General features: G+C 38.3%; 1 protein-coding gene across 4 annotated transcripts in view; it reads right to left on the bottom strand.

The window, feature by feature from the left end:
* The window catches only part of LOC142102367 (fibronectin type-III domain-containing protein 3A-like), a 79,800-nt gene that overhangs the window by 24,888 nt on the left and 36,663 nt on the right, over positions 1-18,249 (bottom strand). For 3 of the 4 annotated variants that reach the window (XM_075187202.1, XM_075187201.1, XM_075187203.1), the window contains 6 exons: positions 8,638-8,728; positions 7,931-8,007; positions 5,071-5,305; positions 3,891-4,169; positions 2,282-2,340; positions 147-304 (listed from right to left, as the gene is read on the bottom strand). In XM_075187202.1, the coding sequence (XP_075043303.1) occupies positions 147-304; positions 2,282-2,340; positions 3,891-4,169; positions 5,071-5,305; positions 7,931-8,007; positions 8,638-8,728 (899 nt within the window). The remainder of the gene's footprint in view (positions 1-146; positions 305-2,281; positions 2,341-3,890; positions 4,170-5,070; positions 5,306-7,930; positions 8,008-8,637; positions 8,729-18,249) is intronic. The other variant, XM_075187204.1, reaches the window with a different exon arrangement.

Here is an 18,249-nt window from a genome sequence, read left to right as displayed (position 1 = left end):
GTGCACTGCAAAACAGTCTGTCCCCTGTGCACAGACAACAGGACATAAAGTATTGTAGAGGTAGGGGAGTGTATTGTGCAGGGGGAACTTATAGCAACTGCTTCCCTTCAATATAAATGAACAGGCCACAGACAGTCACTACTCACGAGTAGGCAGGCTTGAACTTTCCGCTTTTGCCACTGTTGGATACAGCCACCTCATACAGGAGTGTCCCTGGTAAGAGATTTGCAGGGCTCTCCCGGTTTTGGGAACTGACTTGCACGCTCCATGACAACACAGCCGACCTTGCTGCTAAGCTAGAAACCTATGTAAAAAGTTACAACAAAATCTTAAAAGTTTTTTTTGGTCTCATTATTAAGGTATGCCTGAGTCAAGTTTAATCATGTAAGTATGTATTCTATAAACATTACAAGACATGTGCAAGTTTAAAGGGGCACTCCACCTGTAGAGAATTCCATTGTCCAGGCAGAGGTTTACTTTCACTGCCTTTAGATATGCTGTGTAGATACAATTATATCCAAGGCACAGACCTGAGCTTATCTGTTGTTCAAGAGCACAGGAAAAAAAAGTCTGTCTACATCACCCCTTTAATAGACTACTAAACCTAAACACAATTAGCTTGTATAAAAGTAACATTCATAAACATATATGTAATTGTTACCAGACCTTAAGATATTTGAGATAAAGTTGCCTTTGTAGCTGTAGATTTTCCCTATGTACATCAGACTTCCTGTCTAAGTCTACTGAAGGACACAATCTGAAACAGTTTACAGGGAACAATAGATTGCATTCAGCTGCACAGCAAATGTAAATACATTATCATACTTCAAGTTCTGCCATGGTCGGGGAATAATCACAAATGTTTGTGAATGTTACAAAATTGGCTTCCTTAATGGATCAATCTTTTGCTATGCAAATAGACGTAGACTATCCCTGGACAGGAAGTGAGGTCAGATACTGTAAAAACTAAACCCTATTGTGGACTGACCTTTATTTCTAGTCATTACAGGTAATGTGGTGAAAGTCTAACCATGACAGATGAAACCAATTGTCAAGATTATGGGGCTGATTTTGATGAAAGGGGCTTTGCACATTGTAGTTATGCTTCTTATGCCAAATTAATTGCACTGTGCTTGTGTACAACTTCCAGCAGGATTTTTAGCCATACGTATCAGACACTTACAGTCCCTTGGATTTCGTGAGGCCGACAAGTGGAGTACAGTTAAGGCACGGAGACAAACTTTAGCAACACTCTGTAAGCTGTCTTTGTATTTTGGTTTCCAGGTAAAGTTTGAAAACATTATTCAAGAAGCATAAATGGTGCACTTACCCAAGAAAAGTAGGCACCTTGTAACAACACTGGCATACCATGCGCTACATTAAAGGTTAAACCAAAGTGTTTTCTAATCTAAAACTATAACATATGTTCCCTATACAGAACACAGTATAGAAAGCAAAAAAAAGATAAAAATAATTCAGCTTAGTGACTATTGTAAAAAGAGAGAACAAGCGACTTTAAAGCCACCTATAAAGAATCAGATAAGCAATGTACTTGAAATGGTACTGCATATTACAAAGAAAATCTGGAAAAGTATATTTTGAGGGGGGGGGGGGGGGGGGGAACGGTCTCATTGTAGGTGAACAAAATATAAGGGATTGTATTCTTCATTAGAGTAAGAAAAGAATGGCTATTTTATAAGCCACAATGCAGGAAATATCACTCAAGTATGCATTGTTAATAACTATGATGTCATGTTATTTGAATGAACTCTGTGTCCTTAAAAGTACCCCGATAACGCAGGGAAAGAAGCAGAAACCTCTGAAGCTGCCATTATTTCAAATGAAAGATGTTGAGACAGGCTCCAAACCCAAAAATACAGAATGCCAAGTAGACCCTAATGCCATTTAAGTCTCCTGCAGACTGGGGAGGGAGCATAAAGCAGGACTATGCAAGAGCTGGCCCATTTTCCATCCAGATTGTTGCTGAATTTAACATGGACAAAAACAGCAAAGTCCCAAGTCCCTGCTTTAACAAGATGCAGAACTAGTGAATTTAAACTATGAATCTTATGCATGGACCCTTATTGTGAATGGTTGCCATATAAAAGAGTTTGATTACCTATGGATAGTAAAAGGTTGGAGATATAGTGCTACTTCTAGTGAAAGTAGCGAGAAGCAGTATGTAATCCGCTCTTTCATAGACCATTATAATAAATGATTTTCCACACCGTACATAGGCTTCCAGAAAATCATCCTATTTATCGGTTCCGTATATACTTACAACAGGCTTGCCCATGCTGGGATTTAAATCTTGTAGATTTGTTGGTTCTGCTTCTCCATCTAACAAAGACAAAAGCACAGAAATATATTGTAACAACATGCATGCACAGTAGGCTTAAAAGGCCAAAATTGTGCTGTGGGTTTATTTTTATCTAAAGCTTTTAAGAAACCGCCAACTAGTATTGATTTAACAGTCAGGGTACTGGCAAATACACAGATGTTAGTCTCTAATCTGCTGGGAACTGGTATTTACATAATCAGTCAATGCACTTTGCCACCATCTGAGAAAAGGAGTGATGCAACCCTGGGTATTGCACAACATAAGTAATCATTCATCCCTAAAAACTCATTCCGCACTTCCGTGTGGGCCTCAGCGGTGGCTGTGACAGTATCCTATTACACATCCTGGATTAGTGTTGCCAAGTGTTGTCCATTTACACCGAGGAAAACTACAGCTCATTTGAAACATCTAGAAGCGACACAAGCTTAAAAAAATTAAATACAGAATAAAAGTTCATGTGCAATTATAACTAGAGGTTTTCCTCTTTCAGATACATTTACATTGCTAGTCTGTATATAGCTTTCAGCAATTTTTCACTGCATATATTGCTTTGTCTTTTTGCTTTATTACAAGCTTTTATTGCAGAACTGGGAAATATGGTTAAGGGGCTGTTTCATTGCATCTCACAAAGAGATAATATGTCAGCCAAGTAAAGCCAAGGTAACGGTCACACACTTCAGTGACCAGTCTTTGTACACCAACAAAACCCTAACACAAGGTTTATATTTATATCACTCAGATGACAAACTTAGTAACTGTAAAGGGAATAAAGCCAATGGGGTAAATTTATCAAGCGGCGAGTTTGAACAAATGGAGATGTTGCCTATAGCAACCAATCAGATCATTTATTTAGTACATTCTACAAAATAACTAGAATCTGATTGGTTGATATAGGCAACATCTCCCTTTTTTCAAACCTGCAGCTTGATACATTTACCCAAATATGTGCTGAAAGTTGAACATAGGAGATCGATTATTCAAACTAAAAAGGTGCTTCCTGATTCAAGACATACTTTCCACATTTATATCTCGTACTTCTATTTAAAGGTTAAGCTCTCAGGAGCAGAACCCTCCTCTCTCGTTTCCTCCCACCTCCATCTTCTCCACTTGCTTCCCATCCCTCCCTCGTCATGTTCAGCCATCCTTGCCATCCTTGTAATTGCCCTTTGTAATATGACATGATTTTATCCTTCTTGTATTCATACTTGGATTTGTTACCAGCTCCTTTCCGTTCTACATATGCTATGCACATGTTTGTGATCGTTCCGTTTGCTTATATGACCTATGTCTACCTCGTCTGTACTACCCCCATGTATGCTGCCCTTTAAATACACACTTATAATACAGGTTTCCCTATTTCGTTTTACCATCAGCCAGAGTTATAACTAGAGGTTTTGGAACCCAATGAAAATGTACTGTGAGGACTTTCCAATCTGGTTTGGTATCATAAAACCGCATATAACGCATCACAGGACGATACAACATTGGTCACTAAACCAGGTAACTAACAGTATATCAGATACAGAATAAGGACTCTATTACAACATACCGCCAGGTTCATTCTCTGCAGGGGGGCTGCTCCGTGTTCGAAAGGCTTGCTTCAGTTTGATGGGCCCCCCTGTTAGGTGCTGTCCCTTGGAGTATCCGTTCTGTAGGTGTGAATTGGCGGCAATGTGTGCTTTGTGAGGGGAGGCAGGTGGGCTGTGCAGTTTGTTGTTATTGTGGGCGCTGATCTGTCGATCTTTTAATCTTTTCCGAAGTTGCTCCTGCATCTTCATGCTGCGCTCATCTCTCGGCAGGAAATTCATTCTCCCGTGGGATCGTGGTTCTTTAGGGAGGAAAAAGTCCGATTATTAAAAGGAGCACTAACAAAATATTAAAATACAACAAATAGATAGAAAAAATAAATAAATCAAAGTGTAACCTTTCACCTAAACACGGTGGATGCAGCACTTGTGTGGCTCCAACTTTCTTTAGAACGCAGTCTACTAAGAACTTAACATCATACGTGTTACTAGTGAACAGACAGGCTGCATTTTCAGGAAAATTGGTTCAGTCTACAAAACTGATGCCCCCCTTCTAAATAATAAATCAGTCCGCAAAACGGCTGCCTACTCTGTAGTGGCACAGCTACACCAAGTACATTTTACATTACCAAGGTCTCTTTACTTATCCTTACTTGAAATACAGAAATACAGAATACTATAGGTATTGAAGCCAACTACTGTCTCCACATATATCGTATAAACAGACATTTATTCCAACCTATTAGACCCTGAAGATTACAAACAGAGCTGAAGGTACTTGCCAAAATATAAATATTTAGTTCTAACCTGTCTCTGTTTTACACAACCCTATGGTTATAGAGCAGAACTGTATTTAGCTTTCAGTTCCCTATAATAATTAAGCACCAAGTATGCTTATGTCATACTATCCAACACAGATTCCTCCAATACAATAACAGCATTAATGCGTGACTGGTAGTTATAATAATAATATAATAATAAAATAATAATAATAAATAATAATAATACTACTACTACTACAAGTATTTTCTGCCACCTTCTGAACAGATCTATCTGGATCCCAATGTCCAGCAGCTATTAAACAATGACTTTAATCTATCTTAAGTCACTAACAGTTGGTGGGCAAGAGATGACTGACCATCTTCTTACATTTAACTTTACAAACTGATAAATAAATAAAAAACAACCTTTTCTTAAAATTACCTTGTTCTTGGAAAATGTGTGGAGGGGGTGGCGCATGCTGGTGAATAAACTGATGTTGCAGTTCTCCTGTGCCAGGTACTGGGGGGTACACAGGATGAGGAGGGTGGGGGAGCAGAGCAGGGTGGTGGTGGTGCATAAAATGGGCCACGTGAGGTGGCGGGGGGTGCATCGATGGATGAAACTCTGTCGAATGTGGTAAGACCAACACTTTACGCACACCATTTTCTTCCACAACCTGTAGCATAGAATAGCATTAAAAAAAAGAAAAAAAAAAAAAAAGTGTTAATAAATGAAACTGGATGTATTCACTTGTTTTCATATACAAGTGCATTGAACACCACAAATTATCAGTACTGTGTGTAAATCCCCCAAAAAATATGCAAAAAGTCCAAATATGTTGCCAACCAGGGACAGGCAGCGTTCACTACTAGCTGCAGAATAGGCGGTCAGTATGTGCCCTGCCATATCACTTTATAATCATCAGATATGTCAAAGTACAATTAACAGATTAAAATATGTAAATGTGGAAGGCTAATCTGGAAATGATGGTTCTGAGAATATCTTGATGTCAGATGTATAGTGATACTACTACTCTGCCGATTTCATTGTATTACAAGTGTCTTCTTGTGGCTAGCTACATCTTGAGGACTCAAATGATATTAATGAAACACCCAGGAATTGAATAACCAGTCTCATATATGATCAGTGTTACTATGTGAGTCCAATTCTCCTCACAGTTCACTGGTGAGGCTAGTTAAAAATCAGATGGCAATAACTGGATAGTGTATGGTTAACAGTATATAAAGTGATCTTCACACCTATAATCCTCCTGTCTAGTGACTCACTTTGTTCCATCATAAAATATATTTCCAAGCTGAGCAATGGAATGCAAGTGGGAGGAGCCTATTTTTTTTAATTTTTTTTTTTAAGTAAATACATCTCATCTGGACAAAGTGACGGAACCGGCAAACATTACAGCAGCTTCTTATTTGGCAAAATACATTTAAAACTGGACCATGCAGCATTTTTCCAGTCAGTATTTCTAGTCAGGTTTTTTTTAAGCCATTAAAAACACACAAAATACACAGCAATCACAGCTGTGAGCATATTATGTAATCGATCAAACCATGGCCTACAATTAATACTTATGCATTGATTATGATACTCTATTCATTGGGTAGCGTCAGCACATATAGCAGAAGGAAGGTAAATACTGCATTTGTAAATATTAAGACAAGTTTCAGTAACCGTTCTCTTCTTGAACCATGAAGACACTTTTAAGACACTGCTGGCTCCATATTTGGTTTGGCTGTAGAATGTTATCATAGCATTTCCCACTCGGCCCAAACAAGAATGACGGATGTGGAGCTGCTATTTATGCCAAAAACATGTTGAAGTCCCGGCCAGGGACAGATAAAAGAGAAATATCCAGTCAGTGACGGTAATTTACCTCACACGGCTGCAAGCATGCTTTCAATTGTGAAAGCGAATGACAAGTCAATGGCCACTTATTAGTCCTTTATGCTTCTGTGCCATAGTGAGCTCTAGCTACCAGAAAAGGACCAATATTTGCAACTGCTTTATTAATGCACTGTTATATTTGCTGGATAAGGCGCGGCTGGCAACTAGCAGGCCTTGGCAATAATTTGTTTTTACATTTCTGGCATACACCTCAACAAAACATGAGAGGTTTCAAGTTTAAATGAATAAGACACAGATCATAAGATAAATAATAGAAATAAATAAAATAGGTAAGGATTAAATCAGAATTCTAAAAAAATGATAGATATAATCTGAGTTGTTGCTATGGGCAACACCTCCACTTTTCTATTTTAGAAGTTCTGATAAATCTACCCCTGTGTGTTAATAGGTCTTTATGTTAGAGATGGATTTTAGTGATCAATGGCTCAGCTGTAACAAATTTCATAAGGTTGAGGTAAACTTATGCCACTAGTTAATATGTTAAAGTTAATAAGTTAAAATAAGCAAGTGTAGGTATGTTATGTACACACCTTGGGGCTTAAAGCTAGCCGCAGCGGCAACTAGAAAAACACACCTGCCATAGGTAAATATTATTCTGTAAAAATAATCTGAAAGGCAAATTAAAGGGGTAAGTACCTGATTCCTATACTTACTACCACCGGTAGTATTGTGACACCTTTCTATTTACCATTTGTCTAAAATGGGCAGTGATAACTTATTGTTTTATACAGGGTAATTTAATTGAAGAAGTTCCACTCAAATTACAATACAATTCAGCGGAAAGGTATGTGGTGATGGAACCAAAAAGGAGGATGGCAGCACAAACTGTCGTCTCTAGACAACCTATGCTAAACAAAGGCAGTTTAGAGCACAATTAAAAATATTACACAAACATAGTGGACATTTAAAACATCTATCTTGACATTATCAACTACTTTATACTCCATCTTCCCTCTAAACACAGACATAAATGGTATTTTTTAATGCTTGAATAATCCTATCCATATTTTCTTCTTTTACACTGTTCCCCCAATACATTTATATCTACAGTTCACATTTAATATTTACCCATTAAGCAAATGTTTATAGGATTGTGTTCATCTTTCAATACAGAGCATAATAAATATGATAACTTAAATATGATAACATAATGATATAATAAATTAAAATAACTCTTAGGGGGGAGTTCAATTGGCGCACCATTACCAGTAATGCAGTAATTTTAACCCGGATTTCTGATACCGTACTAACAGTAATAGTGCGCACTATTACCATAGTAACAGTAATAGTGCGCAGCCATCAGTAACGCGGCCAACTGAATTCCGCCATAAGTAATACTAATAAGAGGAGTGAAACTAATAAAAAGCAGAAATTATACCTGAGACACATAGCCAGGTGGCACAAATATGGGAGGCATTGAACCATTTGGTGACATCATGGGAACATGTGCTGGGCCTGTAGATGTATATAAAGAACACAATTAGGCAACAAGAACTAGCTAATTACTCTTAACATTTAACACTTGGCCAGCACATAAATTAGCCTGAATTTGACAACTGCAGAGGAAAAATAAAACATATACATAACCTGATAACGATATAGACGGGTGCACAAAAGGTGCTGTCAGACATAAAAAAAATTGACAGCACTTTATTTTTATGTCTCCGATAGTATCCAAAATAGACAAAAAAATGTTCAACACTCCACAATACTGTGTTTAATGTGTACATGAATAAGAAAAAATATGCTGTTAGAATCACACAAAAAAGTTAAGTGAAGTTACCCATGGGAAATTCCATATCTTCAATGACTGGAAAGAACAACTTTTTTTTTCTTTTTAAACTACAAAATTTTTTTTTTTTTATACACCTGGTTTGATGTTCTAAGAACAGTGGTTTATTGATAGCACTATACGGCACAATATCAGATATAACGCGGCAGTGCTGACAAGCAGTCTCGCAGTTCCAGGAAGTTCTAGAACAACAAGTCTTGTGGTCTGCCTATGTATCTCTAATTTATCACAGTCAGAGCTGGGAAAACCCCAGGACTGAAAGGAGAGCATGAAGCAGAATTTGTTTCCCTTACCCGGGATACACTGAATGTGTCCATCTTCTGTGCGGATTGTAAAGGTCTCTCCTGGGTTCACCTGCACCACAATAACCTGCAAATACAGAGGCTGTTTGGAAGAGTTCGGGTTTTTAGCATTGTCAATAATAAATTGTTTATAATATTATACCTAGTCAAGGTGTACATTATATATTTTTATTGATTTTGTATGGTACAATAAATTTTTTGTTTGATGATTCGTGACTGTTAATTGGTTCATAACAACATCAATATTTTTAAGGGCCAGTTTGATTTTTAGTGCTGCAATTCTACCTTTTTTTGTCAATAAATTTTATGTAGGTGGTTTGCAGCAGCTTGATCCTTTGGTCATCTTTTGTTTGGTATATTTTATATAGGCGCCATATCAAGGGTGGTTGTGTGTGTGTTTTTTTTTTTGGAACATTTGTTAATAATAAATGGTAATGCAACATTTTTTTCTATTAAAATAGAACCATAAGTAAGGCTTCATTGACTTCAAATAATATTTTTGTTTTTTTTTTCTTTTTAATTAATGTTATGATCATTCATTTACTATATATGTGATAATGTTAGTTATTGGAATTTTGGAGTTCCATGACCAGACACAGGTCATGTACCCTTTTCAGGTTAGGGGAAAGTCAAGCGGACATACTATTTTACAGTTAGGGGTACATCATTCCTTATAATATAAACATTGAAGTAATGACATCAGAACACACCATTTATACAGATCTCATTTACAGGCGTTTATACATATACAGTGTTAGCATTACTTGTGTATTATACATTGATCATTTTCAAAATAAAAAGGGTACATAGAAGATTCTAAATAAATAAATAAATAAATAAAATAAATAAATAAATGGATAGACCCTGCCAAATCCAACTCTGGATGGTTTGTAGCAGCCATCTGCAATTTAGGGAGTAGTCACCTTACAGGACAACAGATTGCAAATGAGGTCAAATCTTATATATGTAGAGTTCTTTAAATTTTATTTTTTAAAGAGAAATATAGCATAACTGACAAGGGGTTCACAATCAATGTTCTAACATTAATTCACCATCTGCAGGAGCGAATCAAAAAGCTATATGAGTAGTGTAAGAAATGGCATTACAGCTTAACGTGCATGTTTTACAAGTAAATAATACATCTAATTATGTTGATGATTAATACAAAATGTAAGTGTAATTTCCTATAAAATGTAAAACACCAAAGATAAGAGCACTGCAAAAATAAAAATACATTTGAATTTTTCTGAAATAGAAATTTAGCAATTCCATTGTATGCGAGTCTGATGAACTATTAATTTGATATTTTACATGTTATTTTAAAAGAACCCTATCAGAGTAACTTCATCTAAAAACAAGCTGATCATATATGAAATAGGAATGTAATAGATATATAATCTCTATCTTAAAGAATCACTAAAAAAAAAAAAAAAAACAGTTTAAATTAAAGCTGTAATACCTTCTAAAAATTAACTCACCCTGTGTCTTCTGTAAGAGCGTCAATGAGTTTGCGTAAAAAGTGTCCCACGCATCGTGTTACGTGTGTATTAATGCATACAGAATGATGATACACTATCAAGAGTATGTTCCTGCTGTTGAGACACCAGACAGCGTTGGGTCCTCCTGAAAAGGCTACCAGTACTAAGCTATGGGCTGGTGACCTTGGAGTCTCCCTGTCATAATGTCACACAACCCTAACCTATTCAGCACCTGCCTACATTATATGGAAATATTGACCCTGTAAAAAAAAGGTGCTAGCATGCCCTGGCACCCAGTGCTCGTAGGTCCATATAGCTGTTCCGATTGGTTATTTCTGGCTGAACCCCACTATTTAAAACTACATTGAAGCATTCATTGAATCAATGTAGTTCAATAGCAGCCAAACCCAAGTTACCCAACATGTGGTTACCATGACAACCAATTACATGAAATATAATGTACTGAGGAGAGAGGGGCCATGGAAAGCCCTCCTGCCCGTTCAATTCCATTTCTTTCCTTGCTATCATGTGATCACTAAGGAACTTCGTGACTGACTGGCTCAGAATCAGATCAGGTTACACTCTGCTATGAATAAGCAGAAACCAATGTTTCCATGTGTGAAAGTTTTTTTTTCCCTTTACAGAGGGAGCTATAACTATCTATGTTACAGATCGATTTTTGACTGAATTATAGGACAACCTGAAAAGGCTTCATGTTAAAGAGGTAAAAAACTTGCACTTAAGGAAACAAAGTTTAAACGGTTTGCCACATTAAAGAGCTTCACGTAACATCAATAAACGTAGATGTATTGTAAAAAATAGATTTGAAATAAGGCTCTGAACATGGGGAAAACATTTTGCACATAGACAGTACAGGAGCACGGAGGCTTAGTGTTTAGCACTTCTGCCTCACCGCACTGGGGTTATGAGTTTGATTCCTGACCATGGCCTTATCTGTGTGGAGTTTGTATGCTCACCCTGTGTTAATTGGCTGCTATCAAACTGACCCTGGTCTGTGTGTGTGTGTGTGTGTCTGTGTGTGTCTGTGTGTGTGTGTGTGTGTGTGTGTGTGTCTGTGTGTGTGTGTGTGTGTGTGTGTGTGTGTGTGTGTGTGTGTGTGTGTGTGTGTGTGTGTGTGTGTGTGTGTGCATATGTCAGGGAATTTAGACTGTAAGCTCCAATGGGGCAGGGACTGATGTGAGGGAGCTCTCTGTACAGGGCTGCGGAATTAGTGTCGCTATATAAATAGCTTATGATGATGATGAGCCCAGAAATGTAATTATTTCTTAGCAATTTGGTTATTAATTTGGTAGTTGTAGAAAATTAATTGATGGCTGCATGTGTGTTAAGCAATACCATGTATGCCGGAATTTATCTGACAACCAGGGCAAGCAATTTTCATATGGAATAAACGCATAATTTAGGCTACAGACAGGAAGTCTCATATGTGAGAAAAAAGTTCACAGCTTTATGTGAATGTCTTTACAAACTAACAAGAAGCTGATACTTCTGCAATGTTAATATTATCTCCAATGTAAACGTGAATGTATTTTTAGTATCCTACACAAGTTATTGTTATACAAAAAAACAAACCATTGCTTGACTTGAGCTCCACAGACTGAAGCTGATCGATTGGTATGAGCAAATGCAGAGCCCTAAAGAAATACATGTATGACAGACTGTTATTATTATTTAATGTCACGCAAACACAAGGGGATACAGACATTTTGTGGGCTGAACCTATATATATGATGGTATAACCTTATCAATTCACCAAAGTATTGACGTCACTAACATTGTTAAGCCCACAAATATTAGTTCAGTTATAAATAGAAGACAATTCAAGGACAAATAAGGTTAGTGTTAGACAAACACCAGCCTTTGCCTTCTATACCTGTGTAAGACAAGAACATTTTACCTCAGCTGCAACAACTGCAATGTAGACACTGCTAAAATAGCTGTCACTATACAGATGTCTTGACCTCCATACTAAAGTGAGCAAGACACACCTCAGAGTATACAATGCATTTACAGATGCATTTTTGCTGTTATCTTTGCCAATGGCGGTCTGGAAATGAGAGAAGGTGGCTGTGGGGAACTGGGTAGAACAGCACTGCATTTGCACTAGCAGGTCGTTGCTCTGAAATACTTTATACTGCTGGAAAAATATAAACTATGGTCCCAGCAAATAAAAGGATTTTAGGTGACAAGGGTCATGTGACCAACCGAGGTAAGAGACTAAGAAGCGAACCAACCGAGGTAAGAGACTAAGAAGCAAACCAACCGAGGTAAGAGACTAAGAAGCGAACCAACCGAGGTAAGAGACTAAGAAGCGAACCAACCGAGGTAAGAGACTAAGAAGCAAACCAACCGAGGTAAGAGACTAAGAAGCGAACCAACCGAGGTAAGAGACTAAGAAGCGAGCCATGTAAACCAACTGTGGTGGGAGAGGGTGAAACGCGCTTTGTAACCAGCTCTCGCACAAAAGTTGCGTTCAAAGTTAAGATCAATTATCTATATTGTGGGAGCGGTTTTAGCATTGTTGCCTCACTACAGATACATAGGCTTAGCCCTAGATTTTAGCTAAAAAATGCTGTAGTTTTATACTGATTGGTGTAGGAGATATATATATATATATATATATATATATATATACACACATACACACACATCCATACATTTACACACATCATATATATGGCAGTGTTTTTTTGGTTTTTTTTTAGGTGAACATGTAAACATACACTCACTGCATGACATTTATGTCCAATGCCTTCAATGTATTTATAGGTGTTTACAGGTGTGTTTAATCCGCATTCTTTTAACATGTGTCTGACTTGACAACTGTTTTGTCACAAATGCAGGTGGATACACATATGTAAGCGATTTTTACAATGCGATTCTGTTGGGATGAATGTTTAACTACAGTCATGGCCAAAAGTTTTGAGAAAGACACAAATATTATTTTTTCACAAAGTCTGCTGCCTCAGTTTTTATGAAGAATGATCAGATGAATTGCAATTAATTTCAAAGTCCCTCTTTGCCATGACAATGAACTTTATCCCCAAAACAACATTTCCACTGCATTTCAGCCCTGCCATAAAGGGACCAGCTGACATCAGGTCAGTGATTCTCTCGCTTACACACTTAAGAGTGTTGACAAGTACAAGGCTGGAGATCACTCTGTCTTGCTAATTGAGTTAACAGACTGGAAGTTTTAAAAGGAGGCTGGTGCTTGAAGACATTGTTCTTCCTCTGTTAACCATGGTTACCTGCAAGGAACTGCAAGCATTGATAGGCAAGAATGGGCTGCCATCAGTCAGTATGTGGCCCAGAAGTTGATTGACAGCATGCCAGGGCGAATTGCAGAGGTCTTCAAAAAGAAGGGTCAACCCTGCAAATATTGACTCTTCGCATAAACTTAATGTAATTGTCAATAAATGCCTTTGACGCTTATGAAATGCTTGTAATTTTACTTCAGTATACCATAGCAACAAAAAGGTCTAAAAACACTGACGCAACAAACTTTGCGAAAAACATTACTTGTGTCATTCTCAAAACTTTTGCCCATGACTGTATATAGTTACGCATCAGATGCACTAAAATGGGACAAAACACATTCAAAACACCATTATGTACTGTGACACCAAATAAACACATGAAAACGCAAACATGTACTGCCTCATTTGGCTCAATGATTTCTCTATTCCCATTCTTTCTTACACGCTTAACTTGCATTGGAAACACATCTTAAACACAGAACTTTAATGTCCGTGGGTACGTAGCCTAATGCACAAAACAGAGGTATTGGCGATGGTGCCTTCAGGAACATATTTTGTAAGGTGCCAAAAAAGCATCGGAATCATTTAAAGTGATGCAAAAGATCAAAGAATTGACTGAATATCAAGTGACTTTTAAGCTCCAGCACCGGTATCATGGTCTGCTAGTTTTATTACAAGAATGTAAACCAGGAACTCACCAGACACTGCACGACCTTCTACTTCACCTTATTTACTGGAGATTGCTGCAAGACACTGAATAACTTAGATCTGCTATTAGACTGTTTTATCTGCATCTCCCGGCATTCTGAATGCAGTAATCCAACAGCAACTAAAGAATCACAAGTTCCCAAACCCAGTGCTGGATGACCATGAGCCACTCTCTTATGAGAAAGTGGCCTTAGGAATATGGCTCATATTTTGTCTGCAATGAAGAGTAGGTCCATAAAACCAACACTACAAGTGCTTTAAGTATGTGACCTACCTTCACTTTATAACTTCAGAGTCCCAGTTCAAGGTGTTCTCCTGACTTAAACAATATAATGAATGATGTGAATGCAAATTACTGCTGCTCAAGACGACCAATGTCATCTCATCACCTGTTGCCCACGCACGAGTTAGAAAGTCAACAAAATCTGGAGGTCGTGTTTAACAAAAATGAGCACAAGTACTCTCCCCCTAGACTAAGGTCTAAAGCACACTGCTAATATTCCCCTAACACTAAAAAATTTACCTGTGATGTACAGCTAGTTTTAGCCCTAAACACATCAGGGGGTATATTTACTAAACTGCGGGTTTGAAAAAATGAAGATGTTGCCTATAGCAACCAATCAGATTCTAGCTCTCATTTTGTAGCGTGCACTAAATAAATGACAGCTAGAATCTGATTGGTTGCTATAGGCAACATCTCTACTTTTTCAAACCCGCAGTTTAGTAAATCTAGCCCCAGGTCTTATACTGCATCCCACTATCCCTTTATCTTCACATTTTTAATAAATATGCACTTTTCATCATTGTTTATTTGTAACAAATTATACAAAAGACAAATTGCACATAGAAACAGAATATGAGGCTGAGGAAGGAGGTGCAGACATATGACACCGAGGGTAGAGAGGCGCTGCTCCGGGGAGCTCTGAACTAATATCCAGCCTATGAGTTCACCAGTAACTAGTTACATCACTGTTTTTCCACTATGTGCACTTTCGGTTACCCAATTCTCACCAGCAGTGTCTGTCCATCATTCAGGTGCCACAAGCATGTGGGAGTTGCCAACCTTTGCAATTCATTTATACCGATAACCTTATAAAAATATACTGATGGACGTTTGTTACCGACACATCTATGCCCAAGTTTATGTAAGATATGAGATGGCCCAACTGTATAGAAGCTCTATATTCCCTAATAGAGTGGGTGATTTGATATTAAATTAACTAGTTGCCTACACACCGTGATAAAGTCTCTTTGAGAGGTACACTAATATTTAGGGGCCGATTCAATTCTGCCGCAAATAGCGCGGCGTTAACAGTATTACTGTTAATACGGTAATTCTAACCTGGATTTTATCCCTGAGCCGCGAGTAAAAATCCACAGCTGAAATTACCGTATTAAGGGTTATTATGTGCAGTTTTACCGTATTAACGGTAAAACTGCCAACGGCGCACTATTCTCGGCAGTATTGAATTGGCCCTTTAGTGTATACATTCACTAGAGACTTCCTGCCTCAGTCATGTCATTAGTTCCAGGTGAATCGATAGGCTGAATATTGGTTCAGAGCCCACAGAATGGTTGTCGCCATTACGTTCATATGAAGGGAATAATAGAACACAGAAACTAATGAGTGTTTACTTGTGTGTTACCTGTGTGACTATTTCAACTTTACTTAAATTTGTAGATGGAGGCTAATAAAATAATAAAAACATTAACTGAGGAGAACGTTAAATTTCAGTAGTTCTAAGCAAAAACAGAAGTTGGGAAACTGCAGATAACAAAAAGCAGTTGAAACAGTTGGTATACAATAAGATAGTATCATGCATTGGCTTTTCTGTGGACACAGAGGGGTATATTTACCAAACTAAGGGTTTCAAAAAGTGAAGATGTTGCCTATAGCAATCAGATTCTAGCTGTCATTTTGTAGAATGTACTAAATAAATGACAGCTAGAATCTGATTGGTTGCTATAGGCAACATCTCACACTTTTTCAAACCAGCAGTTTAGTAAATATACCCCTGAAGCTCTAATGGTCTAATGGTATGAATGAAAAACTAAAGACAATGAAAGCTAGATGGCATTAACATGAATGATCATGAGAGATGGTTTTAAAACATGGTCCAACACGTGATTAAGCTTTTTACTCCCTCTCGCCAAGGGACCCCAATAATGACTGAAGCAGGTTAAATGACAACAGAGCTCACATGTGAAGATTGCATGGGTACCTGACTCTCCACTACAGCTTTGATGAAATGCAACTTTAATTGATTACCCCTTTAACAGTACATGCTGCGGTCTGCAAAAACTGTAGCGCTAAAAAACCACAACTTTTATTTGGGTGGGGTGGCGGAGGACTGGTTTATGTGGTATGTGGCTGGCTTATCTTGCCTAGGAGAGTAGCCGTTAATGGTAGGAAGCCAGGAAGACATAGGTGGTTAAAAAACTGCTTTTCCTCCCTTAAAAAAAAATACTCGTCCCAAAACTTTTTTCAGCAATAATTCCCACACACCATCACCTAACTTTAACAAGCAGAGTTCTGTGGTTCGGCAGACTCACCCCCAGGCTGGTTACTGCCAACCCTCGATACTCCTGGGCGCTCAGCTTCGCATTTGCAGCCAGGTGCAGGAAGGACAGTTTCTCCCAAACCTCAGTGGGAGCCCTATGGTTCTACTAGTTGGGGGAGCATAGCCTGGGAATACCACTTTACACCACACCACATTCAAGAAGCCTCCACTGAAGTAATAGGAAACCTGATGCACTCCTGGGGCCACATGGGCAGCCCTCTAGCCTTCAGAAGGGGTACAAATCACCCTTAAAGTTAAAATAATACATTTAATCAGTTAATATTAGCAGGCATGTTAAACAAGTGTTACAAGCTATAACAAACCAATCTGACAATGAAGTAGGAAGGACCTGGAGGCCGCAGGTGAAGGCTCGGAGGGACTGTGTCACCCGTTGCCCATTCATTGCTCTACTGCAATACAAGGTACTGGAATGACCATACTTTATTTCAAAATTGAAACTTAAAAAGAAAAAAAATATTCCTTTCAAAACAAGCAGTAATTCCACTTTCTAGCAGCTGCTGGTTTCTGAGTGTGGCCAATCTGTCACTGGTGGGTATTTTAGAGAAATGCTAAACAATTAGAAGCTTATTTCAGCTGTACTGTTGCGCAACATGAGGCTTTAAAAACAAGAAAACATCTGTTTCACAGTTGCAAAGAGGTAATTTGTTCATTCTAGCTGCCAATGCGTGGAAATTCTTTTCAGACTTGCTAGTACAGTCCCATTTTGAAAAAAAATATATTCGGAGTCAGAGACGAGTTCTAAATTCCAACGATGTTACTGTTAGATTTATGGCATTGTTCCTGGCTGCCACTACCCACATGTAATTAGTGGCGTGAAGTCATGGAAAATAGTATAGAAGAAGCCAATACATGCAGTGAAAAACTGCTATTTATTCTTCAGCCATCATTACATATAACACCTCGTACCATACAGTGATAAACCAAAAGGACATCTACGCAGAAACATTATATACGACACATTGTGTGGACATGACATGGGTACTCCCATGCATGACAGGAACTTTGCTCAAGCTAGGCAGTCATGTTAAATAGCAGCTGTCACTTACATACAGGAGTCAGTCACTTTGTAGGCTGAACCATGCATTGCAGAGCTAACTAGTTGATGACCACATCACAGACGCGTGCATTTCCTCCAACAGTAAAGATTATGTAACGCACTTGGAACATGTGATATCAGTTTCTGCCGTGGTGAGATCACATATTTCTAGTGAACTGAACGTTTCACAATCTTGTGCACATGGGCTCTGCAGTTTTATAATGTATCTCACTGCCTGTAGAAAGAGAGAATTCCGAAAAGCGTAGTTAAAGGACGCTGGAATTGGGTTAGATACGCTCATATTGACCAATATCTTGTAGGTGCAGGGCCGGATTAACCATAGGGCTAACTGGGCTACAGCCCAGGGGCCTATGGCATCCAGGGGGCCCTTAAAAGTGCTCAGCAGCAGTATTGATCGGTCGGGGGCGGGGGCGTCCCCGGCGCGATCAGTGCTGCTGAAACTTTCACTGCGATCCTTCTCCGGCGCGATATAGTCTCCTTACTGAGATGATCTCGTG

This window comes from Mixophyes fleayi, chromosome 9 (assembly GCF_038048845.1).
Source record: "Mixophyes fleayi isolate aMixFle1 chromosome 9, aMixFle1.hap1, whole genome shotgun sequence".
In the NCBI taxonomy this organism is placed as follows: Eukaryota; Metazoa; Chordata; class Amphibia; order Anura; family Limnodynastidae; genus Mixophyes; species Mixophyes fleayi.
This window is presented reverse-complemented; position numbering and strand designations above follow the sequence as displayed.